This window comes from Gopherus flavomarginatus, chromosome 1, assembly GCF_025201925.1.
Source record: "Gopherus flavomarginatus isolate rGopFla2 chromosome 1, rGopFla2.mat.asm, whole genome shotgun sequence".
In the NCBI taxonomy this organism is placed as follows: Eukaryota; Metazoa; Chordata; order Testudines; family Testudinidae; genus Gopherus; species Gopherus flavomarginatus.
The window spans coordinates 323,708,226-323,733,853 of NC_066617.1; the positions used below are offsets into that span (position 1 = coordinate 323,708,226).

Sequence of the window (25,628 nt, forward strand, 5' to 3'; positions counted from 1 at the left end):
AGACTGAGGTTTCAGAAATAATATTTGGAGATGAAAGGTCTGATTAAGGTAGAATGCAGATACAACCTTCAGCATACACTATGGGAAACCATGTCTTTGTTAAATGTCATAAAAGGGGGTCAGCTTATGGTGCCTGCAGCTCCATCACCCTTCTCGCTGAAGTAATCGCACATGAAACAGAGTTTTTATTTACAGCAACGATAGGGAAATTATTACTAAAGGCTCGAAGGCAGAATCAATTAAACCAGACAATACTTCAGATCCTTGAGGATATGCATGAAAGACCATTTAAAAATCTATATCCAAGTTATCTGAAAAACTGAAACCACATGTATGGTAGATGTAGCTTCCAATTCTAAAATGCATGTTCCTAGAACTCAGCACTGGGCTCAGTACCAGAGTCCAGATCGAGTGCTGTCCGATGAGGTGGCCAATCCCTTATCTCAGAGGACATAGAATAGGAGTACCCTGAGTGGGGTCCCAGGATTGTAGGAAACCCCATCAGGTTCCAAAAGGGCTGCTGCATTGGCACAGGCCCAGCGACCACTAAGCCAAGCACTCGATGGCACTCCAGTGCCTGAATCAATGGCAAGGTAGGGATGACTGCAGGAGTGGTAGGACTGATTCCTCAGAGGAGGAGCCTGTCTGGTGACCACGAAAAAGTAATTCCCACCAATGCCACATGTCGGTGCAGAGGCGTGGAAGCCTGCGTCAGGGCCAACATGGTTGGTTTCCCCTTAGACAGTACCACAGAGCCCAGTACAGGACAGTAACTGGTAGCCACACATTCTCTCCTGCCTGCTGGCACCAACAACATTAACTCCTGTACTGAGAGTGACACCAGTACTTACAGTGATAGCAGGTCCCAGGCAGCAGCAATGCCTCTGATGCGGACAGTACCCCAATAGCGCTGGTACCACACTGTCCCTCAGGCTAAGTTCCCTCTAAGCTGCATTGCCACACAGTCGCACAGCAATCTATTAAGTGTCGTGCAAACACACAGGGCTGCAGCAGGGAGAAGCACCACTCCCCCGAGCCAGGACCTGCCGCGGCGGGGAGAGGAACACCTCCCCCAAACCCCAACCCAGCCCCGGCCTGCTAGGCCAAGAGAGAGTCGCCTATCCTGTGGCCCCAACCCAGCCCTGGAGCTGCCATGGAGAAAAGAGATGTGTCTCCCCTCCAGCCCAGATGCTGCTGCAGGGAGAGAGAGCTGGGGGGAATTCTCTCTCCCTGCTGTAGCCCTGAAGCAGCCTGCACCCCAAACCCCTCATTCCCCAGACCCACCCTAGAGCCCCTCAAACTTGGGTCCACCTTGGAGCCTGCACCCGCACCTGGAGTCCTCGCCCCCACACACTCCAACCTTCTGCCCCAGCCCTGAACCCCCTCCCACACTCTGAACCCCTCGGCCCCTCCCCCGCCACATTAATTTTGTTATGTGCACCAATATGGAGGTGATGTGTCATACATCACCTCCATATTTGTGCTCATAACAAAATTCATTCCACACATGCGTGAGAAAAATTAGAGGGAACACTGCCCTCCAGTGCCAAAGATTCAGCCAGTGTCTCAACAGTGTCTGCATAGGGACTGGGGGTCAACAACATCAACTGCTGCGATGCTGGGGCAGAGGAATGGCCTAACTTAGGTTGCACTCCTCTCTGCTCCACTGGCCAGGCCTTCTTTGGTGTCGGGGCACAACTCTTCTTGGCCAGCTGTTTCTTATGCCTCTTTCCTCAGCACTGGAGATGGTGAACGGTGCCATGACTCTCGCCCGGTGGGGGCAGTGCGCCTCACAAATGCCAAGGTGCTTGGTGCCAAGTCCAACCAGCTCATCTCAGAGGAAGTTCTCAGTGCCGCTTCCATAAGCATCATCTTCAACCTGGCCTCCCAGGCCTCCTTCGTATGGGGTTTAAAGTCTCTGCAAATCTGACAATGATCCCGGATGTAAGTCTCATCCAAGCACGTCAGGCAACTAGACTGCAGGTCACTCAGGGGCACAGCATTGTTGCAGAAGACACAAGGCTTGAAGCCCAGTAACTGAGGCATGCCTCAGTACTGGGTATGGAAAAAAACTCCGCTAACGAATAGAGAAAAACAAACTATACTAATGAAGACTAACTAACTATACACAACTATCAGAAAAATAAAGACCACAGAGAAAGCTTACCGTAGCAAGGAGAACAGTTTTAGAGACCATCATGGGCAGTAAAAAGGAACTGAGGGGGCACCGGGTGGGCTGGGCCCTTTATATCAGTGCTATAAGCATGTGGCACCAGAGGGTGCGTGAGTTGCTCTGATGGATTCCGCTGAGGGGGAGATTTCCGGCAATTGTGCTCAAGGCGCCCACGCAACTACGGTGGAGTAGGCATGTACAAGCACTCAAAGAAAAACTTTAAGACAGAAATCACCATCTCTTTGTCCTTGTGGGGAATGAGGTATAAATAAGACATTTGTCTCTTACAAGGCCCTTGCCTAAACAAATTAGGTAACTTTTGTGCCTACTGGGGACAGGAAAAGCAGCAATGAATGTGACACACTGCTCACATCAAGGGTATTTCTAGAAGCAAAAAAACCTTCAAACAACTATTAACTAACTAAACTATAACTATACTAAAGTGACCTATAACTATATACAAAGCAGAAACCAGTTTCTAAGCTATCTGAAGTTCAAGAGCAACAGGGAGCTCCAATTCCTGCCATGGGCAGAAAGAATTGAAATGGAGCAGATGGCCATGCCTGTTTTATTCTGTTAGCTCTGTGCAGAAGGAGCGCATAGGCACATGCACTGCCTAGTGGTACTACTGGCAAGTCTTCAACAAGAGGGTATTGAGTACATACACCTATAGTAGAATGTATACATGCACAACCACCTGAAGGAGAATTTTGGATTATATTTGCATTACAATTACATCTAGAGGTTACAGCCCCATTGTGATGAGCTCTGCACAAACACAGAAGCAGTCCCTGCCCCATAGAGCATTCTGTCTCCTCTTGAACTGTAATGTAGATAAATTAATGAAACATCCAAGTTATGTCTGGATACTACACTTTATTGGACATTAATCTAGAATCCACGCTCAACTACACTTTTCTTCCAATACCCAAACTTATAACTGTACGTGTTCCAAAACCGAATGAAAAGGTCCCTGCTTCTGGAGATCTGGTGTTTTGTGTAGATATAGTGTGGGGTCATTGGCTATCTAGGAAGTCCAAAGTGCCTTCAGGTCCAGTGGAAGACTATGAAGAGGACTTGAACTCTCCTTTTTCTCTATCTTTTACGTGAACTGTCTTGAAGGTAGCAGGTTGTTGGTCTATCCAGTACACTGTTTCCCATTGTCATAAAAAAAGTTCTGATCTCCGGTTTCTCCCTGGTTTTGGAAAGGATATAAACACTCATGCCTCAATCGTAAGTCAACCTCAAATGGTAGATGACTTCCTTTGAATACCATAATTGCTCATTATGTGGCTTCCTGCACCTTCTACTGATGCAGCTGATACTGGTCTGGGAAAAAAAACACCACCCCCCTACTAGAGATGTCAAAATGAACTAAAAGAATGCATTTTATGAGATTTCGGAAATCAACCCTCCATCAACAGTAAACAAGGGTCTAGAATGAAAGTTAGATTGATTTTCGGCTTCTTGTTCTGAAAACACCACCTAATATTGCATTGCATCAAATGCATGGCTCTAGGTCCTCACCAGGAATTTCTGAAGGTGCACTGAGAAACCCACTCACGGGATGAAACTAATGCATGGCACAAGCAATCATAGCCATTGGAGATAACTGACTATCCCTCAGGAAAAAAAAATGATGCAATGAAGTTTGGATCTCCGCAAATCTTACCATTAGGGCAATAATTATGTCTGTTTTGACCTCTGGGTGAGCAATTCTCTCCATTGAGATCAAAAGATGTTCTTTATTTTGAAGACTTGGTGGCTCTGAATCCTTTCCAGCTGTTGTCCACTTATGAACGGGTCTGTTTCAATGAACAGGGTACTGATTAGCATGCTGTCTATAAATGGGTATAGAGTGCATAACATGCAACTTGTGCCTTGCTGTGACTACCACAAGTCACCTACGACTCTGGGTGCAGGGGGTGAATCAGAAAGGGAGAGTCTTGTACAGGCTATACTGGGTCACACCAAAGGTCCATCTAGCTTGTATCCTGTCTCCCAACAGTGGCCAATGACAGGTGCCCCAGAGGGAATGAACAGAACATGTAATCAAGTGATCCATCGCCTGTTGCCCAGTCTCAGCTTCTGGTAAATAGAGACTAGGAACACCATTCCTGCCTATCCTGGCTAATGGCCACTGATGGACCTATCCTCTCTGAATTTATCTAGTCCTTCTTTGAACCCCGTTATAGTCTTGGCCTTCACAGCATCCTCTGGCAAGAAGTTTCACGAGTTGATTGTGTGTTGTGTGAAAAAATACTTTCCTTTGTTTTAAACCAGCTGCCTATTAATTTCATTTGCTGATCCCTAGTTCTTGTGTTATGAGAATACGTAAATAACACTTCCTTATTTACTTTCTCCATACCAGTCATGATTTTATAGACCTCTATCATATCCTCCCTTAGTTGTCTCTTTTCCAAGCTGAAAAGTCCCAGTCTTATTAATCTCTCCTCATCCGGAAGCCCTAATCATTTTTGTTGCTCTTTTCTGAACCTTTTCCAGTTCCAATATATCTTTGAGATGGGGCAACCACATCTGCACACAGTATTCACAAGGTGAGCATACCATGGATTTACATAGAGGCAATATAATATTTTCAGCCTTATTTTCTATCCATTCCTTAATGATTCCCAGCATGTTGTTGGCTTGTTTGACTGCCGCTGCACATTGAGTGGATGTTTTCAGAAACTATCCACTATGACTCCAAGACCACCTCCTTGAGTGGTAACAGCTAATTTAGACCATGTCATTTTATATGTATAGTTGGGATTATGTTTTCCAATGTGCATTACTTGGCATTCATCAACCATGAATTTCATCTGTCATTTTGTTGCCTAGTCACCCAGTTTTGAGAGATCCTTTTGTAGCTCTTCTCGAGATATTTAAGTCCCGGGCAGGCTGAGTAGTTTTGTGCCATCTGCAATTTTGCCACCTCACTGTTCACCCCTTTTTCCAGATCATTTACAAATATGTTGAATAGGACTGGTTCTGGTACAGACCCCTGGAGAATACCACTATATCTCTCTCCATTCTGAAAACTGATCATTTATGCCTACCCTGTTTCTTATCTTTTAAACAGTTACCAATCCATGAAAGGACCTTCCCTCATATCCCATGACAGCTTATTTGCCTTTCAGGGCCTTTGTCAAACAAAGTCTTTCTGAAAAACCTTGTCTATATGTTTGCTGACCCCCTCAAAGAATTCTAGTAGATTGGTGAGGTGTGATTTTCCATTACAAAAGCCAAGTTGACTGTTCCCCAACAATAGCCTGTCTTGGAAAGGTCCTGTATGTGGTTTGTTTTTGTGATGCATGTATGGTACTTCTTCCCCTGGTTGTTTAAATGGGAGTGGTAGTATGCTATTCATCCTGGCATGGGGACCAAACAACAGAGATGGGGTACTTGTACACATATCTTGATTGTGGAAACAGCTTGTTAAAATATCCTTAGAAAGCTTAACAGGCCACCTCTATCTGCACCCTAGGCTGCTTGGCACTCAAAGTAAGTACTGTAGGAGCAATCAGAGCTCTACCTAGTAAATCAGGATTTATTGCACACAGGAAGAGATTTCTCACCCCTTTATAATCTTAGGGTTGTACAGCTTTGTGGGGAGTGGAATCCTCATGTGCCTCTGTTCTGGTCACAGGTTGCCTGAAGTGCTGCTAAGGCTTTAACGTGGAGTAAGCCTGTGGAACAGGGAAGGGGTGGTGAGCAAGACCCTTTCCCTAGCAGAGCAAAGGTTTATGGATGATTATGATGATGATGATGAGTCACAACTCCATTCCGCTCTTGTCTCAAACGTGACACACTTTCCCTCGCAGAGAGGGGGTCCTTGAGTTGAAAGCCAGGCAGGAACAATTCCCTTTAGGCTGCAGCCTGAGGCAGGACTGCACAGGAGGGAGAAGATTCTCTACATGCCCAGACATGCTGCAGGGTCGGGAAGGATGGTGAGCATGATACAAAAGGACTGCAAGACATAATATACAGGAGAAAAACCCCAGCAAACACTCACTAAGGAGAAGAGGTTTAACCTTTGATTTTCATCCTACTTGTTGATTAATATTAATCCCTACTTGCAAAGGACACACCTGTTTTTGCTTTCTTGGGACCTGGAGTTTGCAGGACTTACCCCTGAGACAGTTACGAAAATCTCTTAATTCACAGTAGGAAGAAGGGGAGCTGCACAGAAGCCCTGATTCTTTTCCCAGGGAGCTGACAACCCACTTAAGCATCTGAGGGACACCGGATCCTTTTGGAAACTTTCACCCCATCTTCCTACCTCCAACCTGGGTCTGTTGGGGGACTTACCCTTGAGCTAACCGGATAATTTCCTCCTCAACCTGAGACTCTCCCCTTGCTCCGAAAAAAGCTCAAACTCCTGGTAAGACTTTTCTGTCTTGCAGTCATGGCTCCTCAGGGCATGGGGAAAGACCCAATAGGTCAGTCTGACTCTGAGCCCCATACCCTGGCAGTGCAAGAGTTGTCTGGCTGGGAACAGGCAGGGCATAATTCACACACTGTAGAGCCTATAACTACCTCCTCACATATGAAACATTGTTTAAATTTAGATAGGTATTTGCAGGGCAGCTCTGCCATGGCTGAGTGGGGACAGAGTACTCCAACAGGCAACAGCAGATGGTGGTAGAAACCAGAACACTACCATGTACGCAATCTGGGAGGGAGGAAGGGAGGGAGAAGGAAGACGATAAAGTCACAACTGCATGAAAACTATTAAATAAAATATTTTTAAACAAAATGGCTGGAAGAAACTGAACCACAAACTTATTCCACTGCTAGAGGCAGCAAATCTGGTAGGTTGAGCTGAGGGCAGAGATTAGGCCTGAAGCCTCAAGCAACCACATCGGACTGCCTCTGAATTCCACAAGTTGGAGGCAGTAGGCCATTTATAATGAATGGTGACAGAAGCTGTGCAACAGAAAGTCTCTGAATTTTTTTGTAAAAAGCTGCCAGGCCTCCAGAAGGACAGCCTAGGAAGCTGGCCAGGCAGGAACTGGGCACCCAGAAAACTGCTCAGGAGCCTGGAACCCTAGAAGCCTGGTCTCCCAAGACATCTAGACTCTTGCTTCCCCATCAATCCACCTGTTTTCCATGAGAATTTTATTGAAATCGGCACGTTATGAAGAATGTTTAATTCAGAGGAGTCAGTATTTTCCAACAGAAAAAAAAAAAAAAAACTGTCAGAAAATTTCAAATTTCAGTTAATTTTCCCAGATAGGGAACATCTGTAGTTCCCTCAGGAATGTTGTTCAGCAATCAGTAGGAAGAGAGAGGATCTGTACAATCTTGAATAGGAAGGCTAAAAAAGCACTCGCTCTCTATTATGAACAATTGTGACAACTCCTGCACTACTTCACTTAACTTTTAGTTTCATACACCCAAATAAACGCAGGACAGAAAGCTATGCTGTATATATATACACATATGCAGAGTGATGGGGGGAGGGGGAGGGGGAGAGAGATCACTAAACCCCTCCCCACCTCTAAAATAACTATCCTGTAAATTTGACTCTACAGTGCTCTCCACCCTGCCCAGCTTGAGTAACACCCACCACTTGTAGTTCCTCTTAGCTGATGATAGACAACATAAACCAAAAAGAAATAAAGTCTGATTGTACTGACCCTCTTAAAAAAAAATTCTATAGTCAAGCTGTTTAAATGTCTAATTCTAAGTCTTTAAAAAACGGTAAGAGTGTAAGCTATGTACATATGTAGGAGAAGAGGGCTGGGTTTTGTTTTTTTTTTAAATATTGTGTGGCCTATGACTAACCTTTTTTTCTTTCTGATGGCAGGCAAAAGCCCAGCCCAGGTAGACTCCTATATCAGCAGAGGCAAGCACATCTGTCTGAAGAGACGTGAGGCACTGCTACAGGCCCTAAGAGACATAAGAAGGTGGGGCACCCCTGTAAACAATCTGTAGCAGTGGGGAGCTAACTTCCTCCCAACAGGAAGAGAGAGCTGGGAATTGTAAGGAGCAGATATTCTCACCACAACTATCCAGGGGGAGGAGAAGATAATGTATATGCAATGTTACAGGGACCTGCTTGCAACTGATAGGAGAAAAGAGAGATGAGAGAAACCACCTGTTTCCCCTCCAATACCTTTAGCAAAAATACAAGTGAGAAGGGCAGCATTCCACAATTTCCCTCATCCCATACCGAAGGAAGGGGCAATCTGGAGGAGGCATGGAAGATCACCTTGTTTGCACCCCAAAAAACATAATACTCTGAGCAGATTTGGCAGGGAAGAACACCCCTCTCACTCAAAGATGAGGAGGAAGAAAACACTGCGGCGTACTCAATAGCCTAGTTACATTGATCCTGGCCCCAAGCACTAAGCCTCTGACTCCTCCCACTGTTCCTGAAGAGCCACAAACTGACTCTTTTTAAGGGACTGTCTTCACTGTGGGCTAAATCAGCACTGCTGCAATCAATGCAGTGGTGTTGATTTAGTGGGTCTGGTGAAGATGCAGTAAGGTGAAGGGAGAGCACTCTCCTTTTGACTTCAGCGCTCTACCTCACTGAGAGGCAGAAGCTATGTCGATAGGATAGAGTGTCCTGACTACACAGCGCAGTGTAGACACTGTGGTAATTCAATGTAAACTATGTCAACTTAAGTTATGTAGCAAGCTGCGTAACTTACATTGACCTACCTTGCAGTGTAGACACGGCCTAATTCTCCTAGTGGCCTTTTGATTTCTGCCAGAGGTATATGGGAGCTAGGGACCATTAACCTCTCATCGAGGGAGGTGGGCTTTTTGGAATAATGTGACCTCAAGTTTGCATTTCTTGGTTTTCTATCATTTGAGGAATTTTGCCTTTTTTTTTTTTTTAAAAGCAAACATTTTTGTAAAGTAATATACATTTAAACTACTGATAGACGCCTTCAATTTCAGGCTTCACCGTAACTAAGTTTGTGTGTTGAAATATAAATATAACTTGTATTCACTATGAAGCCTAAAATCTGTATAACATTTTTTTCACAATACTGGCTGAATAACCAAATGTAAAATACAGACCTGTATTTAGCAGATTTAGATCACAGCAGACTTAGATCACATATAATGTTCTGAGACTTGCATGTACTTGTGCAAATTATGCAAATAACTGCAGCAATTAGTGAGCATGTATTTAGGGCTTCTGATTTGTGGTTTTAACCAGTAAAAACCCATAATACAAAAAAATTAAATCAGTGTTCAATCCACTTAAAATCAGAAAATGAGCAGAAATGGTTACTTGTATCTAAAGGCTCATCTGTATGGAGTAGTAATGAGGATGCAAGGGGTGTGATTTCTAAAGCCTACTATCATGTTGCGCATGTTTTGCTCCAGGTAGACCCTGCTGGTGCGCATTAAATGTTTATTAGTGCACTTTAATGTAGTGCTCTTTGAAATGTTAAGAAAAATTAAAGCACACTTCAGAACAATACGAAAATATTACTCCTTGTAATGAGTAATGCGTATTATATGCATTACTCATTAATGACTATACAAAGAGAAAGCCCCAAAAAACCCCAATTCTTGGATTCCTCCTACTGAAAATTTGACAAAATAAACCTCAAAAAACAAAAGTAATAAACCCCAAAACACAGAAGCCCCGTATATAATTAACATTAGTTTAGTTAAAAAGGCAACCTTTTATTAGCAAGAAGAGGAAGAAAAGCCAGAGTTGAAGCATTACACAATTCGGGGGGTTTCCTGTCAATACCTGTTTTTATCCACTATAAATTTTTAAAATGCCCATCTGAAATCCTACTATTCAAACCAGCCTGCACAGTGCTCAATACTACATCCAATCTTCCCTGAATATTTTAAACTTTTATCCTATAATAAGAGTCAAACTACTGTACTTTTATTCAAAAGAAGTTTAGAACTGTCATGGAAACATATTCAATCACCTCTCACTAAAGATGCAGGAACAACTTTCCACAAAATGATAGAGAATAATTCGTAAAGTCTAAAGATCAATGTGCACAAAAACACCTAATAAAAGACAAAATGTTCAAAAGAGAAATTCCAGATTGAAGAACCAGTGTCTGTAGTCTTGCTTTTACATTTTTCATACCCTGAGGTCTCCTCTAATAAATCTGAATCTTGGGGCTGATTTTTTTTTTGTCACAGATAAGTACTCGTATCTCTCAAATTACATACAATATAGCTGCATGTAATAATGCAATCTGAATATTTTTAAAAAAGACTGATGCAACAATTTAAGTACTCTCTATATGCTTTGAATAATAAGATTGTCAATAAAAAACAGAAGCTTTTCACCCGCTTAAACTCTGTTTCTCATTAATCCCGGTAGCGCTCAGTCTGCAAGGTGACCATATCCCTTTGAGGTTTGCCATGATGATAATGAAATTCTGCTCCTATTAATTAATTTTCTATGTTGAATACATAGAAGTGAGATGTACACAGAACATTGTACTACCTTGCTTTATTCTGTCAAAGAGCACCTCTTTCAAAAGTCTAACTACATTCCTTCCAGTGAACCATGCTCTCTTACATACTGTTCTGAAGTTGCTGCAATCAATTTACCCATAAAAAAATATAAAATCACTTTTTACAAAAAAAAAAACAAAACAAAACACCAACCACCAACCAGGCAGGCAGCATTGGGAAGTGACAATCAAAATCTATCACATATCCATCTACTGTAGCCTGTCTGTAGCAGTATAACATTTAAAAAAACACTGAGGCCTCTTCTTGAATACATATAGTTTAGTTTCAATAGACTCTCTTCTTCACTGAGTACATCCAAAGCTGTCCAAAATTTAAGCAGTAACACTTCCAAAACTATCTTACAAAATTCAACTCTCCCCATGTAACTTATATAACTTTGCATCATCTTATCTATGTTACATCTTGTATCCAAAAGTTCCACGAGATAACATCCCGCATTTGTTTACACCTCAGAACAAATCAGGCTTTCCTCCTTTTTTTAAAAATTCAAGGATGACAATGTATACCAAAAGATAAAAGTCTAAAACAGTCATTTCCCAGTTTGCCTAGTAATAATTGCATGATTGCATGTAAGCTCTCAAAGTAAAGCATCCATCCTTTTAGTACTTCATGTTCCACCACTTTTCTAACGTTTTTATTAATGTCAAAAACAATGTTGAGAATACACTATGATGCACTTAAACACTGACAATTGTTAATTCAAGGGCAACAAAGTATGGTACTTGGGCCTGTTCACACATGTAAAACTCTAAAATCAGAAACATAATTAAAAATAAAACTAACAGTATTAACCTTGGTTTCAAAGGAAACAATACATTTATGCAAGGTTCTTACTACCCACATACCACTTAAATAAAGATGTCACTCACAATTAACTTTCAGACGAGTCACAATACAAATAACCTTTACAAAGAAAAATATTTACAACATCAGGCTACTGTTAAAAACTAAGACGAAACATTTTCACTTCATGACAACTCAATGAAAGCAATGAAATCTCCCTGAGTTTTACATAAAATTGTGTCATGAAGGCTAGACCAAGCAAATTTAGTGAATTAATTCATCTCACAATTTGCCCTGTGAATTGGATCAAGTTTCAACATGACCAAGCCGTAAAATTCAACAGCTATTGAGACTTACCTTATGTGCTGGCACTAGATTAACTAAAACTGTATCCAAAAGCTCCTGAGATACAGTATCTCCTTCACAAATGATAGAGCTCATCAAATCCACCATGTGCATGTGTACTTTTTGGTTATGACCATTGCTGAAATTAAAGGTAGAATTTCTTAGCATATATAAATATATGTACTCTTTTACAACATAAAGTACTACCTCTAATCAATCACAAGACAGCCAGAAACAGTACTTTCTTAAAAAGTAGAGAATAAATTTATTCTGAGAAATCCAACTAATTACAAGGCTCTATATGCAAGTTTATTATAATGTTTCTTGTATTCTCTATTCTCTCTCTATGTACTACTCTATACAAGAAAAAAAACTGCATATTTGCAGAGAAAAAAATTCTCTCCACCTTCACAATATGAACTTTCTTTATAACAAAAGTTCTCCTAGTGTTACAATGTGAAAGTCTCATAACTGTGATGTCATTAGTTCAATGTTCAGCTTGAAATTCTAAATAAATTTTATAAAAATATGGAACAAATCAACAAAAATGTTAAGTAATGCACATGTACCGGTGGCACAAAAATAAGCAAGGGAAAGTTCAGGTAAAATGTGTTAGTTTACATCAGTAGTGCGAACATTAGTGTAAGTAAATCAAACAGATCCTATCGAACCACAAAACTCAAATTTGGGAAAATGAAACGCATAAATAATACTGTCAACTCAGTGCAGACAGTAAGTTCTTATTAACAGTAAAAAAAAGTCTACATAAGTGACCACTGACCAGAAAAGCAAGGTACTAAAACAGAGAACAACAGAAAAATACAGAATGACTAAGTCTGCATGACTGGAGATGTGATATGAGAATATGTACTTCCAAAGTAGGAACTAAACGCATTTAATCTATTGTCCACACCATTTTTTAAAATTTTTATTTGAAACTTATCTCAAAGATTAGATGAATACAAACAAATAGGCGGAAAACAAAAAAACAGTGCCTTTTTTAAAAAGGAACATTTCCTAAACAAGTGGTTTCTAAATTTTGGGCTAGAAAGTTTGTTTCTGTTTCATTTGTTTTAAGGTTATTATACAGACAAAACCCAAAAAAGAGTAGAGTCAGAGTGAGCTCTCATTTTCTACTCTCTCAGACACTATCTTGGAAATATTTCCCACACTTCTGACCTAAGATAATATCTAAATAAAACATGCAACTAAATTTTTAAAGCTTTTGTATATTCAATAGTTATTCTCCAAACACTAATACATTCTGATATTACTAAGATTTTTGGAAAGAGGAGGTAGGTAACTGAATCCTGCCACAAAGTATTATCTGAAAAACGAGGCAGAATATATACTTTTTTAATCCTAGGCAGCAACATAAGTATACTAAACGGAATTCTTAAAACAGAAATGTTAAGCTTGATTACTACAATAGGAAGACTAAAAGCTTTAATGAGCAAACAGAATATATACAGATTCAATGTTTAAATCGGAATAGTTTTCCTGAAATATATAATTTAAACTATATCAATCAGAATATACTTACTTTATTACGGAAAACAGCGTTCTGTACAACTGTGTGAAAATTTCATTGCTGTCTTCTAGCTCAAAGCATATATTATATGATTTGACCCAAGCAATATTCTATGTTGGAGAAGAAAGAAAAGGTACAGTAGTTATTACAAGAACTTGAAAAAGTAATAATAATAAAGAGTAATAATTTTAGCTTACCTCAAGTAAATAAAAATATCTATTGAATTGTGGGCTTTTTGTATCTTCTAATCCTTTCAGTTGCCTTGTTATAAACATAAATATATCCTAGAAAGAACAAACATAACAGTAATTTGTTTAATCATATAACCTATGACTCTATTTAACTAAATTGTCTAAATAAATATTCATTTTGAACTGTTCACCACATTCCCCACTACAGAATTTCCACAAAAGCCAGAGAAACCAATCCTCACTGACCCTGGAAACTAGGACAACAAATAAAACTATGAAGACTTACGTGAGCGATAGTAATCCTTCGAAAGTTTCACCTTGGTAACAAGGTCAGGAAGGAGTTAATGTTGGTTAAGTTTCACATGAAAACATTCAGCTTGATTGACAGAAGGAAGCCTAGAGAAAGTTCCATTCTGCACTTGGCAGACATGACCCATGGGGTCAATGGAAACATTATGCATCCTCTTGCAAGCTGGATTTTCATTTCACAGTGCAACAGTTTTATCTGTTCGATTTTGGGGAGAGGGGTAGCCTTTTTTTTTAATAGAATTTTAATCTGTACACAGTGTTTGTCCATCTCTGTTAGCATTCAAGACTAGCATACTGAGCAATGTTCCCTCTAATGTTTTATATTCATGTGCAGAATGAAGTTTGTGTGTACCAATATGAAGGTGATGTTTGGCGTATGTTCCGAGGGGTTCAGAGTGTGGAAGGGGTTTCAGGGCTGGGGCAGAGGGTTGAGATGTGGGAGGGGTTAAGGCTCTGGGATAGGGCCAGGGCTGAGGGATTCAGAGAGGGGGCCATTCAGGGCTGGGGCAGAGGGTTGGGGTTCAGGGCTCAAGGCTCCAGCTGGGGGGTGAGGGTTCTGGGGCAGGGCTGAGTAGTTTGGGGTGCAGGCTGCCCCAGGGCTGGGTACAGAGGACTCCTCCCAGCCCTCTCCCCCGCCAGCAGCTGCTCCCGGGACCAGGGGATAGGTGCCTATCCCCGCAGCAGCCCTACACACTCCAACCTGCTCCCCTTCCTGCCTACTTCTCTCATCTCCCCAGACCCCTGTGGCTGCCTGCCTGCACAGCCCTTTATAGCCTGCTCCATGGTCGCACAGCTTAGAGAGAACTTAAATATTGAGCCCTCCTTTGACAGACAAAAAGCAACCAACAAGAAAGGATTATGGATGCCTCTCTCAAGCTTCAGTTTGTCAAATGAAATTTCCATAGCAACATCTCTTATGAAACAGAAAACTCAAACAGGTAACGTTAAGCAACAGCATCAGAAAAATTAACAATTACGTACAGACTCTCTGGATTAGTAAGTGACAAACATTGTTATCTTTTAAAACTATTTTATGTGCTCAAATCACCAATACATACAGGATAATTATCCCAATCAACTCAAAATTCAAAAGGATGTGCACCTACTACATGAAGGCAACATCCACAAACTTGACAATTTCCAGACTTCAATGTCTAAAAAGAATCCAGGGATAACCAGTTTGCTACCTTGCAATTCTCTTCTAGGATTTTTTTCACTGAACAAGCCAAGGCTCTGGTAGAATAAGAGCATACGAACAGCCATACTGGGTCAGACCAAAGGTCCATCTAGCCCAGTATCCAGTCTTCTGACAGTGGCCAATGCCAGGTGCTTCAGAGGGAATAAACAGAACAATTTATGAACAAGTGATCCATGCCCTGTCATCTGGCAAATAGAGGCTAGGGACACCATCCTTGCTCATCATGGCTAATAGCCATTGATGGGCCTGTCCTCCATGAATTTATCTAGCTTTTTTTGGAACCATTATAGTCTTGGCTTCACAACATTCTCTGGCAAAAGGTTCCACAGGTTGACTGTGTACTGTGTGAAGAAATGCTTCCTTCTGTTTTAAATGTGCTGCCTATTAATTTCATTTGGTGACCCCTAGTTCTGGAAGGAGTAAATAATTCCTTATTTACTTCCTCCACACCAAGCATGATTTTATAGACCTGTCATAATTCCCCACCCCCAAAGTCGTCTCTTTTCCAAGACGAGAAGTCCCAGTCTTATCAATCACTCCTCATATGGAAGCTATTCTATACCCCTAATCATTTTTGTAGCCCTTTTCTGAAACTTTTCCAACTCCAATATATCTTTTTGAGATGGGGTAATCACATCTGCACGCAGTATTCAAGAGGTGAGCGTACCACGGATTTATATAGAGACAATTTTATATTTTATGTCTTATTATCTATCCCTTTCTTAATGATTGCCAACATTTTTAGCCTTTTTGACTGCCACTGCACATTGAATGGATGTTTTCAGATCACTATCCACAATGACTTCAAGACATAGTTCTTGAGTGGGAAAAGCTAATTTAGACCCTATCATTTTATATGTGTAGTTGGGATTATGTTTTCCAATGTGCATTCCTTTGCATTTATCAACCATGAATTTCATCTGCCATTTTGTTGCCTAGTGCCACAGTTTTTAAGAGATCTTTTTGTAGTCCTTCACAGTCAGCTTTGGACTTCACTATCTTGAGTAGTTTTGTATCATCTGCAAATCTGGCACTTCACCGTTTACCCCTTTTTCCAGATCATTTATAAATATGCTGAAGGGATCTGTGATGGGGTCACTCACCACTGTGGCTGTCCTGCGTGTTAGTGAGCCCCCCTGGGGTGATGTCTCGCCGCCATCACTCCTGCGGTAGGACTCATGTCTCTCCAAGGACTGTAGCATCCTTTTCAGCGACATAGCCCTCCAGCCATACCACAGACTGTGCTCCCCCCATTCCTGGGGACCTGTGCGCTGTTCAGCCACTTACCTTAGTAGCTACTGCAGCAAATTATCTGGCCACTTCCTTGTGGCCCCAGTAATCTCTTGGCCCTTGTTTCAGGGCCTCAGCCTGCAAAGCCCAGCAGCCAGCCAGGAGCTGTCTCTCGTTCCTCCAGCCCTGCTAGCAGTACTTCTCTATCCAGAGTGCTGGCAGTTCTCTCAACCCTCCAGAGACACAGTCCTTCCTGCCTCAGTTCCTATCAGAGAACTGCCCTCTTCTGCCCTGCAGCTCCTTTTTTATACATGCCTGACTGGTTGCTCCCTTCAGCACTTTTCTGATTGGCTGCCTCCTGCGCAGTCTCCCTAGGGCTCTATTAACCCCTTAGAGCCCAGTGTGCAGGTGCCCCGTCACAGGATCCTTATTTTGTGTTGGGGAAACAATACACTTATCTTTTCAAAAAGTACCAACACAGAACCAAAGTCACCTACTGAAGATTTAGAAACCCTACAGTCCTCTTTGGACCCATAGAAAAAAAGATTTCCCATTTTTTAAAAAAGGACAAAACCTTTCTGAACCACAGCTTTTTCTTCAAGAAAGTGGTGGAAAGGGAAGCATGTCAGGATGGGGCAGCCAACTTATTTCTTCTCAGAAGCTAAGGACAAAAAAATCCAACCCTAAGACAGACAGGCTGACGTATTTAAAATGGTTCAGGGTAAAGTCATGACAGAAGCCAATTCAGACTAAATAAAACTAGTCTCATGGTAGAGGATACAGAAGGAACACTCTTCATCATTCTCAAGGCAAATACCAAAGGGACATGGCCGTCATGCAGATCAAATGGCATCCAAACTGATCTTTATCTAGGTCTTAAAATGGTCTGGCTGCATACTTCATCTGTCCATCACTCACTCACTATCTCATCGCACCATCAAAGCTTTTGATGACATGATCACCAACCACAAAGTAGCATTCCTTGATAAACGTGCTTTGTAATTTGTTGGTCTTCATTCCTAGCATATCCATATAGAGAAAGCTGCCAAAAATCAAACCAGTAAAAATGGAAACTGTTGCTGTGTTTGGCTATGAATATCCTCATTGCTGATCTCATCCTACTACATAATATGGAGCAGCTGATGATGACAAAAGAATCAGGAAAAAGTCAGTTCATCACTCTTCAACCTTCCCCAGTGCTTCTTCCACATCTCACAGCTATACAATAGTGGTTCTATAGATCTGCAACTTCGTGGTAAGCTTTGATATTATTAAGTATCAGAGGGTAGCCGTGTTAGTCTGGATCTGTAAAAGCAGCAAAGAATCCTGTGGCACCTTATAGACTAACAGACGTTTTGGAGCATGAGCTTTTGTGGGTGAATACCCACTTCCTCATGCATCTGAGGAAGTGGGTATTCCTCAGACATGCATCTGAGGAAGTGGGTATTCACCCACGAAAGCTCATGCTCCAAAACGTCTGTTAGTCTATAAGGTGCCACAGGATTCTTTGCTGCTTTGATATTATTATGTCTTCACAGAATCCACTAAAAGGTTTGGAACACAGAAATTGTTGCTGCAAAGAGAACATCCACATCTTTTGAGCAGTATTGTCTATGATGCTGCCCTAGTATTTGACAGCTCCCATCTGCTCAATATACTATCCAAACAAGTCAAGACTGACCTGGCTGTAATCTAGAATTAGAGACTACTTGATAGTAACAGCCAAGAACCTGGTTTCATCCAGCCTGATAACTAGATCAGCATACTCTGCTTCTTACCCAATCAGATTAGTCCCCAGCTGCAAAGATTCACCATAGTGAGTCAACAAGGCAACATCACTGGCACATTCAACTTCTCAAAGCAAAATGATATGTTCAGCTAAACACCACTGACATTTGCCTCCTCAAGCTTATCCATTAATCAATGTTTATACTGAACAACAATGGAGAAAGGACACAGCCTCGCCAAACTCTTATAGGAAACAATGACATGTAGCTACCATTAACTGGAATGCAGCTTACTGCTCTATTATAGAGCTTTTTCATTAATAACACTATTTTCCCAGAAGTGCCAAGTCACCTCACCGGAGAGCTTGCAATCTTGCTCAATGCACTGAATCAAAAGCCCAATGGAAGTCTACAAGTGCTACACACAGTTTATTAAATTCAGTCATCTTGCCATAGCTGTCTCAAACTAAAAATCTGATCGATAGTGCAGCAATTTGGTCCTAAAGCCACAATGAATAGCCGCATGAGTAGTCACAAACTGCATCACTGATTTCTGATATTAATACGGAGGAAAAGATTTTCTCTGGGATCGAGAACATTATAGTACTTCCATAGTTGCTACATTTGGCCTTCTCAAGATCAAGAGCAGTGACGTGATCACAGTAGTATCCATGTGCAGAACAATATTTGATAATGGACTCTTCAATCTAACAGCTAAAGGCAGAAAATGATCCAAGGGTTGGAAGTCGAAGCTAGACAGATTCAGAATAGAAATGAGGCTCAAATTTTTAACAGTAAAGCAAATTAGCAAGCGTTGCAGAGGATTCTCCATCACTGGCAATTTTTAAATCACAGAAATGTAGGACTACAAAGGACCTTGATAGGTCATCTAGCCCAGTCCCCTGTACTGAGGCAGGACTAAATATCATCTAGACCAGTTCTGACCAGGTGTTTGTCTAACCTGGTCTTAAAAACCTCCAATGACGGAGATTCCACTACCTCCAGAGGTAATTTGTTCCAGTGCTTAGCTACACTTTCAGTTAGGAAGTTTTTCCTAACATCTAACCTAAATCTCCCTTGCTGCAATTTATGCCCATTACTTCTCTTCCTGTCCTCAGTGGATGAGGAGAACAATTTTTCTCTCTCCTCTTTATAAGAAATGGTTACCTACCTTTCATAACTGTTGTTCTTCCAAGATATGCTGCTCATGTCCATTCCATATTAGGTGTGTGCACGCCCATGTGCACAGCTGCCACAGATTTTTCCCTTTGTGGTATCTGGAGGACTGGCTTTGGTGCCCTCTGGAGTCCTGTACTCTGTGCACGGGTACATGGGGCACTACCAGCCCTGCACCCTCTCAGTTCCTTCTTGCTATGAACTCCAACTGCAAGGAAGGAGGGCGGGTCATGGAATGGACATGAGCAACACATCTCAAAGAATCACCATTACAAAAGATAAGTAACCATTTTTTCTTGAGTGCTTGTTCATGTCGATTCCATGTGACACTCAAGCAGCATCCCTGGAGATGAGCTCTGAGTTCACAGAAGTGCTATTTGCAACACTGCTCTGCCGAAGCTGGCACTGTCCTGGGCTTGCTGGGTGATGGCATAACTGGACATGAAGGTATGGACTGAAGACCTGGTAGCAGCTCTGTAGGTATCTTGGATCACTACCTGTGCAAGTAAGGCTGCTGATGAAATGGGCAGTCACAATAACTGGTGGTGACACCCCTGCCTGTTCATAGCAGAATTTGATGCATGTGATTTTCCACAAGGAGATTCTCTAAGAGGAAACCAGTAGACCTTTCATCCTGTCCACCACTGCGACAGAGCTGTGTCGACTTAGGGAAAGGTTTGGTTCTCTCAGTGTAGAAGACTAAGGCCCACCTAACATTCAAAGAGGGTAAGCAACGCTCCTCCTGTGAGGCTTCAGAAAAGAAAAAAAAAGACCAGTAGGAAGATATCTTGATATTATGAAACTGTGACACCACCTGTAGTAAGCTGTAGGGGCACAGCTGGACCTTCTCCTTATAGAACACCAATGTTCTTATGTCATAGGTTCCAATGTCAATGCTCCCATCCTGGAGATCCCTCAGGCTGAAGTAATTGCTACCAGGAAAGAGACCTTCCAAGAGAGGAGCAGCAGGTGACAAATGGCTCCAAGAGAGCCGGGAGAGCTCGAGATAAGTCCCACAGAGGGATTGGGTCACGAACCTGGGAGTAAACTCTCTCCAACTCTTTCAGGAACCTGATCATCATTTCATGGTAGAAGACTGATCTGCCCTGACTCAGAGGATGGAGAAGGCCCAGAGAGCTGCCAAGTGCATCTTTATCGACAAAAGGGCCAGGCCTTGACACTTGAGATGGAACAGGTAGTCCAAGATAGACTGTACTGAGGATTCCGTTCCAAGGGCCATCATGTAAACTGCCTCCTCTTAACCAAGTAAGCCACTCTGGTAGAAGGTTCTCTCTTACCCAACAAGATTTGCTGGACTTGCACAGAGCAGACTTGTTCCTCTACATTAAGCCATGCAGAAGCAACACTGTCAAGTGCAGGGACGGTTGGTTTGGATGAAGCAGCTAGCCCTGATCCTGCAAGAGCATGTCCGGACATAAAACGGGACTTCCAATGGCGTCACGGACAAGAGGTCCAGCACCATGCTGAACCAATGTTGGCATGGCCATGCAGGGGCTACCAGGATTGTCCCTCTTGATCTTTAGAAGGACCCTTGTGAACTAGGGATATCAGTAGGAAAGCATACAGTATCCTCCATATCCATGGAAGCAGGAAGGTGTCAGACAGGGAACTTCTGTTAAGCCCACACATCAAGCAGAACTGCTGACACTTTCTGTTCTGTCTGGAAGCGAACAGGTCCACCTGGGGAGTCCCCCACCTCTGGAAGATGATACTGACCACCTCCAGGTGGAGTGACCACCCATTGTGAGAGAAGGACCTGCTGAGGCAATCTGCCAGCACATTCCGGGCACCCAGGAGGTGCAACACCTCGAGGTGGATGACATGCTACATGCAGAAATCTCACAGATGAAGAACCTTTTCAGTCTTCAAGAGTGGGTCTCGCCTTCCTTGCTGACGTAGAATATTGAGCTGTATTGTCTGTCATGATCTTCACCACCTCACCCCTCAAGTAGGACAGGAACACCTGGTAGGCCAAGCGTATCACTATGAGTTCCTTCACATTTATATGAAGGAAGCAGTCCTGGGACCAGAAGCCCTTAGTGCCGAGGACATCACAGTGGGCTCCCCACCCCAGATCCAAAACGTCAGTGACCAGTGTCACTGAAGAGTATGGGGCTACAAAGGGGATCCCGTTCAACATCAACCGTGGATCCATCCACCAGTACAGGGATAAGACGTACAATGGGACTGTGACAAACAGGTCCAAGTCATGCCTGCCGGGGGCGAAGACTGACAGCAATTACATCTGCAGGTGTCTGAGGCATAGCCACGCATGCTGTACCACGTAAGTACACACTACCTTGTCGTCTAGTAGCCTGAGGCATACTCCGGTGCTCGTGAGTGGGTGCGCTATGATATACGCAATAAAAGTTCCAACATTACTCAGGACCGGAAATCCGGTAGGAAGGCTCTGGCCTGAGTGGAGTCAAGCACTGCCCCTATAAACTCTGTTTTCTGAAGTGATGTCAGAATTGATTTATGTTCATTTATAAGCAGGCCCAGCTTTCGACAGGTGGCCCGTAACAAACTGATGCTGTGCTGAACCTGGGATCACAAACGGCCCTTGATTAACCAGTCACTCAGGTATGAATAGATCTGCACACCTGGGATGTTGCAGCTAAGTTGCCACGACTGCCATGCACTTTGTGAAAACTCTCAGAGCCGACGACAGACCAAAGCTCAATGCTGTGAATTGCTAAGAGCGCTGACCCACCACAAACCAGAAGAATCTCCTATGCCCACAGGAAATAAGTGTCTTAAGTTGAGGGCAGCGTGTCACTCTCCCAGATCCAAGGAGGGGATGATGGAGGCCAGGGACACTACGCAGAACTTTAATTATTTGAGATATTTGTTACTCAATGCAGGTCCAAGATGGACCTGAGGCCCCCTTTGGCATTCAGGATTAGGAAATATCAGGAATAAAACCCTTCTCCCCTCAGCTCTCAAGGAAATTCCTCTACAGCCCCCACACGCAGGAGGGCTCGTCCTGGACAAGAAGTTGCTCATGAGAAGGGTCCCTGAAGGACGAGGAAGGGGGGGTGGGAGCAAGGAGTGGAGGAGAACTGTAGGGTATATCCAATTGCTCCTGTGTTGAGCACCCAACAGTCCGAGGTAACATGGGACCATCCAGTAAGAAGGAGACAAACAGTCCAGAAACAGATGGGGGGGATGGATGCTGAAGCAAGTCCGGTACGCCATTCTCAGGTACACTCTGAAAATCCCTGCCGCAAGCCACCAGGGTGTCTTGGAGTCCGACTGGGAAGTCAAGGCAGACAGAGTGAGTTAATGGCACTTATAATCTCTATCCCCTTTTCTTATAGGGTCCTTGGCGAGGTGGGCCCAAGAACCTAGGAGGTGGTGATGGCCAGAAGTGCCTCCGTGAAGTTGGCAGGACCAAGGAGAACTGAGGGACACTCAAATCTTTCAGTCCATGCAACCTGGTGTCGGTCTGTTCTGAGAACAGTGCATTGCCCTCAAAAGGAAGGTCCTGGAACAGGTGCTGCAGCTCGCAGGAGAGTCTCAAGGATTGTAGCCACGAACTGTGCCACAGACACTGTCAACCAAATTGGCCACGTCCAGGGCAGCCTGGAGAGAGGCTACTTCCTTGCCCTCTACCATAATGGCCAAGAACTCCTGTCTCGCCTCCTGCGACAGGAAGTACTTAAATTTGGCCACTGAGTTCCAGATATTGAAGTCATAGCTCCCCAACAATGCTTGCTCGTGGGAGATATGCAGTTGCAGGCTGGCCGTCGAATAAACCTCTCCCCCAAATAAGTCCAGATTTTTAATGTCTTTATTTTTATGGGATTCACTAGTTTGCCCCTGCCTGTATTGTTCGTTAGTGGCCAAGACCACTAGTGACCCTTGGGGAAGGGTGTGAGTACATGTACTCATAGCCCTTGGCAAGGACATAGTACTTCGCTGCCCTTTTGATGCTGGGGACAGAGAAAACGGGGTTTGCCACAGTGCCTTGACCAGCTTGAGTACCCCATCATACTGGGAGTGCCACCTCAGAGGGAATGGCTGCAGCCGACATATCAAAGAGGCTGTTCACAGGTTCCTTAATCTCCTCAGCCTTCAACCCCAAGTTCAAGGCAATGCATTTGAGCAGCTCCTGGTGGGCTCAAAACACATCCAGTAGCAGTAGGTTGGTGGGGCCCGTGACTGACTCATCCAGAGAGCATGAGGAAAAGGCCGTTACCACAGAAGGGGATGACTCTTCCTCCACCGTCAGGGACAATGGCACTGGGGTTGTAGGGGTTTCGGTACTGGCTCCCAGATCCGAGTTGGTCTCCAGTGGTGGTTCCCGGGTTGGCACCTGAGTCGGCCTCTGGGAGACTACATGGCTGGGAATATAGTCCCTGCATCAATGGGGACCCCAACGGGGTCCAATAAGGCCATTGCACTGGCAACTTCCCTGGCAGACAAGCTATCAACAGACCTGCAACAGAGTCCGGTGTGTACGGCTGATGTCAGTGCTGTGATGTGGGAGGGGCAGATTCCTCCTCAGACTCTAACGAGCACTCCTCCCTCAGTGACCAGGGAGGAGCTGTTGCTACCATCTCCTGCCAGCTGTGATGCAGAGAGCAGAGCCACACCTGGGACTGGTGGCAGGGAGCGATAACCACTGCCATAGTGCTGGAGAGGTATGACATGGCAATGGGGAGCACTGCTGAGGGACTGGTGACAGAGGCCAGTGATTGGTGCCGTGACAACGGAGATCAACGTCATGGGTCCGGCGACCGGTGACAGGACAAGGACCTGCACTGGGTCAAGGCCGACTGGGGCAGCCCCATCAAGGGCTTCTATCTTGGAGGTGACCACCTTTGCTAATGGGTGGCAGTCTCTAGGCATGGGCAGCACCAGGAGCGACAGAAGGCCTTTTGCCACCTGAAGAGCCTCCAGCATTGAGGGAGCTCGAAGATGTAGGGGTCCCTGACTGCTTTTAGGAGTCAGCAGTGGGTCCTGAACAGGGCTGAGTGTCCTAGGAGGCATATCTGCCGGCAACTGTAGCTCTTGAAAAGATGAGCAACCTGGCGTGGGTGTCACTTTTATTAGGAGTTTGCTGCCTGTCTCTCTGCAGCCCCTGGGAGCAGCCCCTGTTGCCATGCTGTTTTTTGTGCCCCTTCTTCAGCATGAGGGGGAAGGAGAACAGTGCCGGGAAGAGCCCTGTGCCAACAGAGCACTCTGCACTGGGGCCAATGTGCTCAGTGCTAAGTCAGCAGCACGGCTCCAAAGCCAGATGAACAGCAGCTTCCATTAACAGGCCCTTCAAACAAATGTCCCTGTCCTTAAGAGTGTATGGCCTGAAGCCCTTGCAGATCCTTTCTGAACCTTGCTATAATTTTGGCCTTCACAACATCCCCTGACAGAGTTCCAAAGCTTGACTGGGCATGATGTGAAGAAGTATTTCCCTGTGCTTGTTTTAAACCTGCTATTAATTTCACTGGGTGACCTCGGCTCTTATGTGATGTGAAGGAGTAAATAACACTTCCTTATTCACTTTCTCTAAACTATTAATGATTTTATAGACCACTATTACATCCCTTCTTATTCATCTCTTCTCCAAGCTGAAAAGTCCCAGTCTTATGAACCTCTCTTCACATGGAAGCTGCTGCATACCCTTAATTATTGTTTAATGCCCTTCTCTGTACCTTTTCCAAATCTAATGTATTTTTCAGAGGTGGTGACCCAAACTTCACATAGTATTCAAGATGCGGGCATACCCTGGATTTATACACCAGCATTATGATATTTTCTGTCATATTGATTCCTTTCTCAAAGGTTCCTATCATGGTTAGCTTTTTTTTGACTGCAGTTGCACACTGAGGAGATGTTTTCAGAGAACTATCCACTATGACTCCAAGATCTCTTTCTTGAGCAGTAACAGCTAATTTAAATCCCATCATTTTGTATGTATGTTGGGATTATGTTTTCCAGTGTGCATTAATTTGCATTTAATAACACTGAATTTCATCTGCCATTTCTGTTGCCTACTCACCCTTTGTAATTCTTCACAGTCTCCTTTGGACTTCGCTACCTTGAATAATTTTGTATCATCTGCAAATTTTGCTACCTCACTGTTTACCTCTTTTTCCAGATCATTTATTAGTATGCTCAACAGTACTGGTACAGATCCCTGGGGGATCTTGCTATTTCTCTTGCTTCATTCTTAAAACTGACCATTTACTCCTAACCTTTGTTTCCTATCCTTAAACCAGTTACTGATCTTTGAGAGGACCTTCATTCTTATCCCATGACTGCTGACTTTGCTTAAGAGAGAACCTTCAGTGAGGGATCTTGCCAAAGGCTTTCAGAAAGTCCAACGACATTATATTCATTGGATCACCTTTGTCCACATGTTGGTTGACCCCTCTCAAAGAATTCTAGTAGATTGGTGAGGTATGATTTCCCCTTACAAATGCCATGTTGACTCTTCCCCAACAGTCATGTTTATCTGTGT

General features: G+C 43.5%; 2 protein-coding genes across 4 annotated transcripts in view; one reads left to right on the forward strand and one right to left on the reverse strand.

The window, feature by feature from the left end:
• N4BP2L2 (NEDD4 binding protein 2 like 2) overlaps nt 1-25,628 on the forward strand; it is a 479,674-nt gene that overhangs the window by 253,369 nt on the left and 200,677 nt on the right. The gene's annotated exons all lie outside the window — the stretch shown is intronic.
• Nucleotides 1-25,628, reverse strand: part of PDS5B (PDS5 cohesin associated factor B) — a 265,724-nt gene that overhangs the window by 175,371 nt on the left and 64,725 nt on the right. For all 3 annotated transcript variants that reach the window (XM_050937113.1, XM_050937114.1, XM_050937115.1), the window contains 3 exons: nt 13,511-13,597; nt 13,326-13,423; nt 11,795-11,921 (listed from right to left, as the gene is read on the reverse strand). In XM_050937113.1, coding sequence (XP_050793070.1) covers nt 11,795-11,921; nt 13,326-13,423; nt 13,511-13,597 — 312 coding nt within the window. The remainder of the gene's footprint in view (nt 1-11,794; nt 11,922-13,325; nt 13,424-13,510; nt 13,598-25,628) is intronic.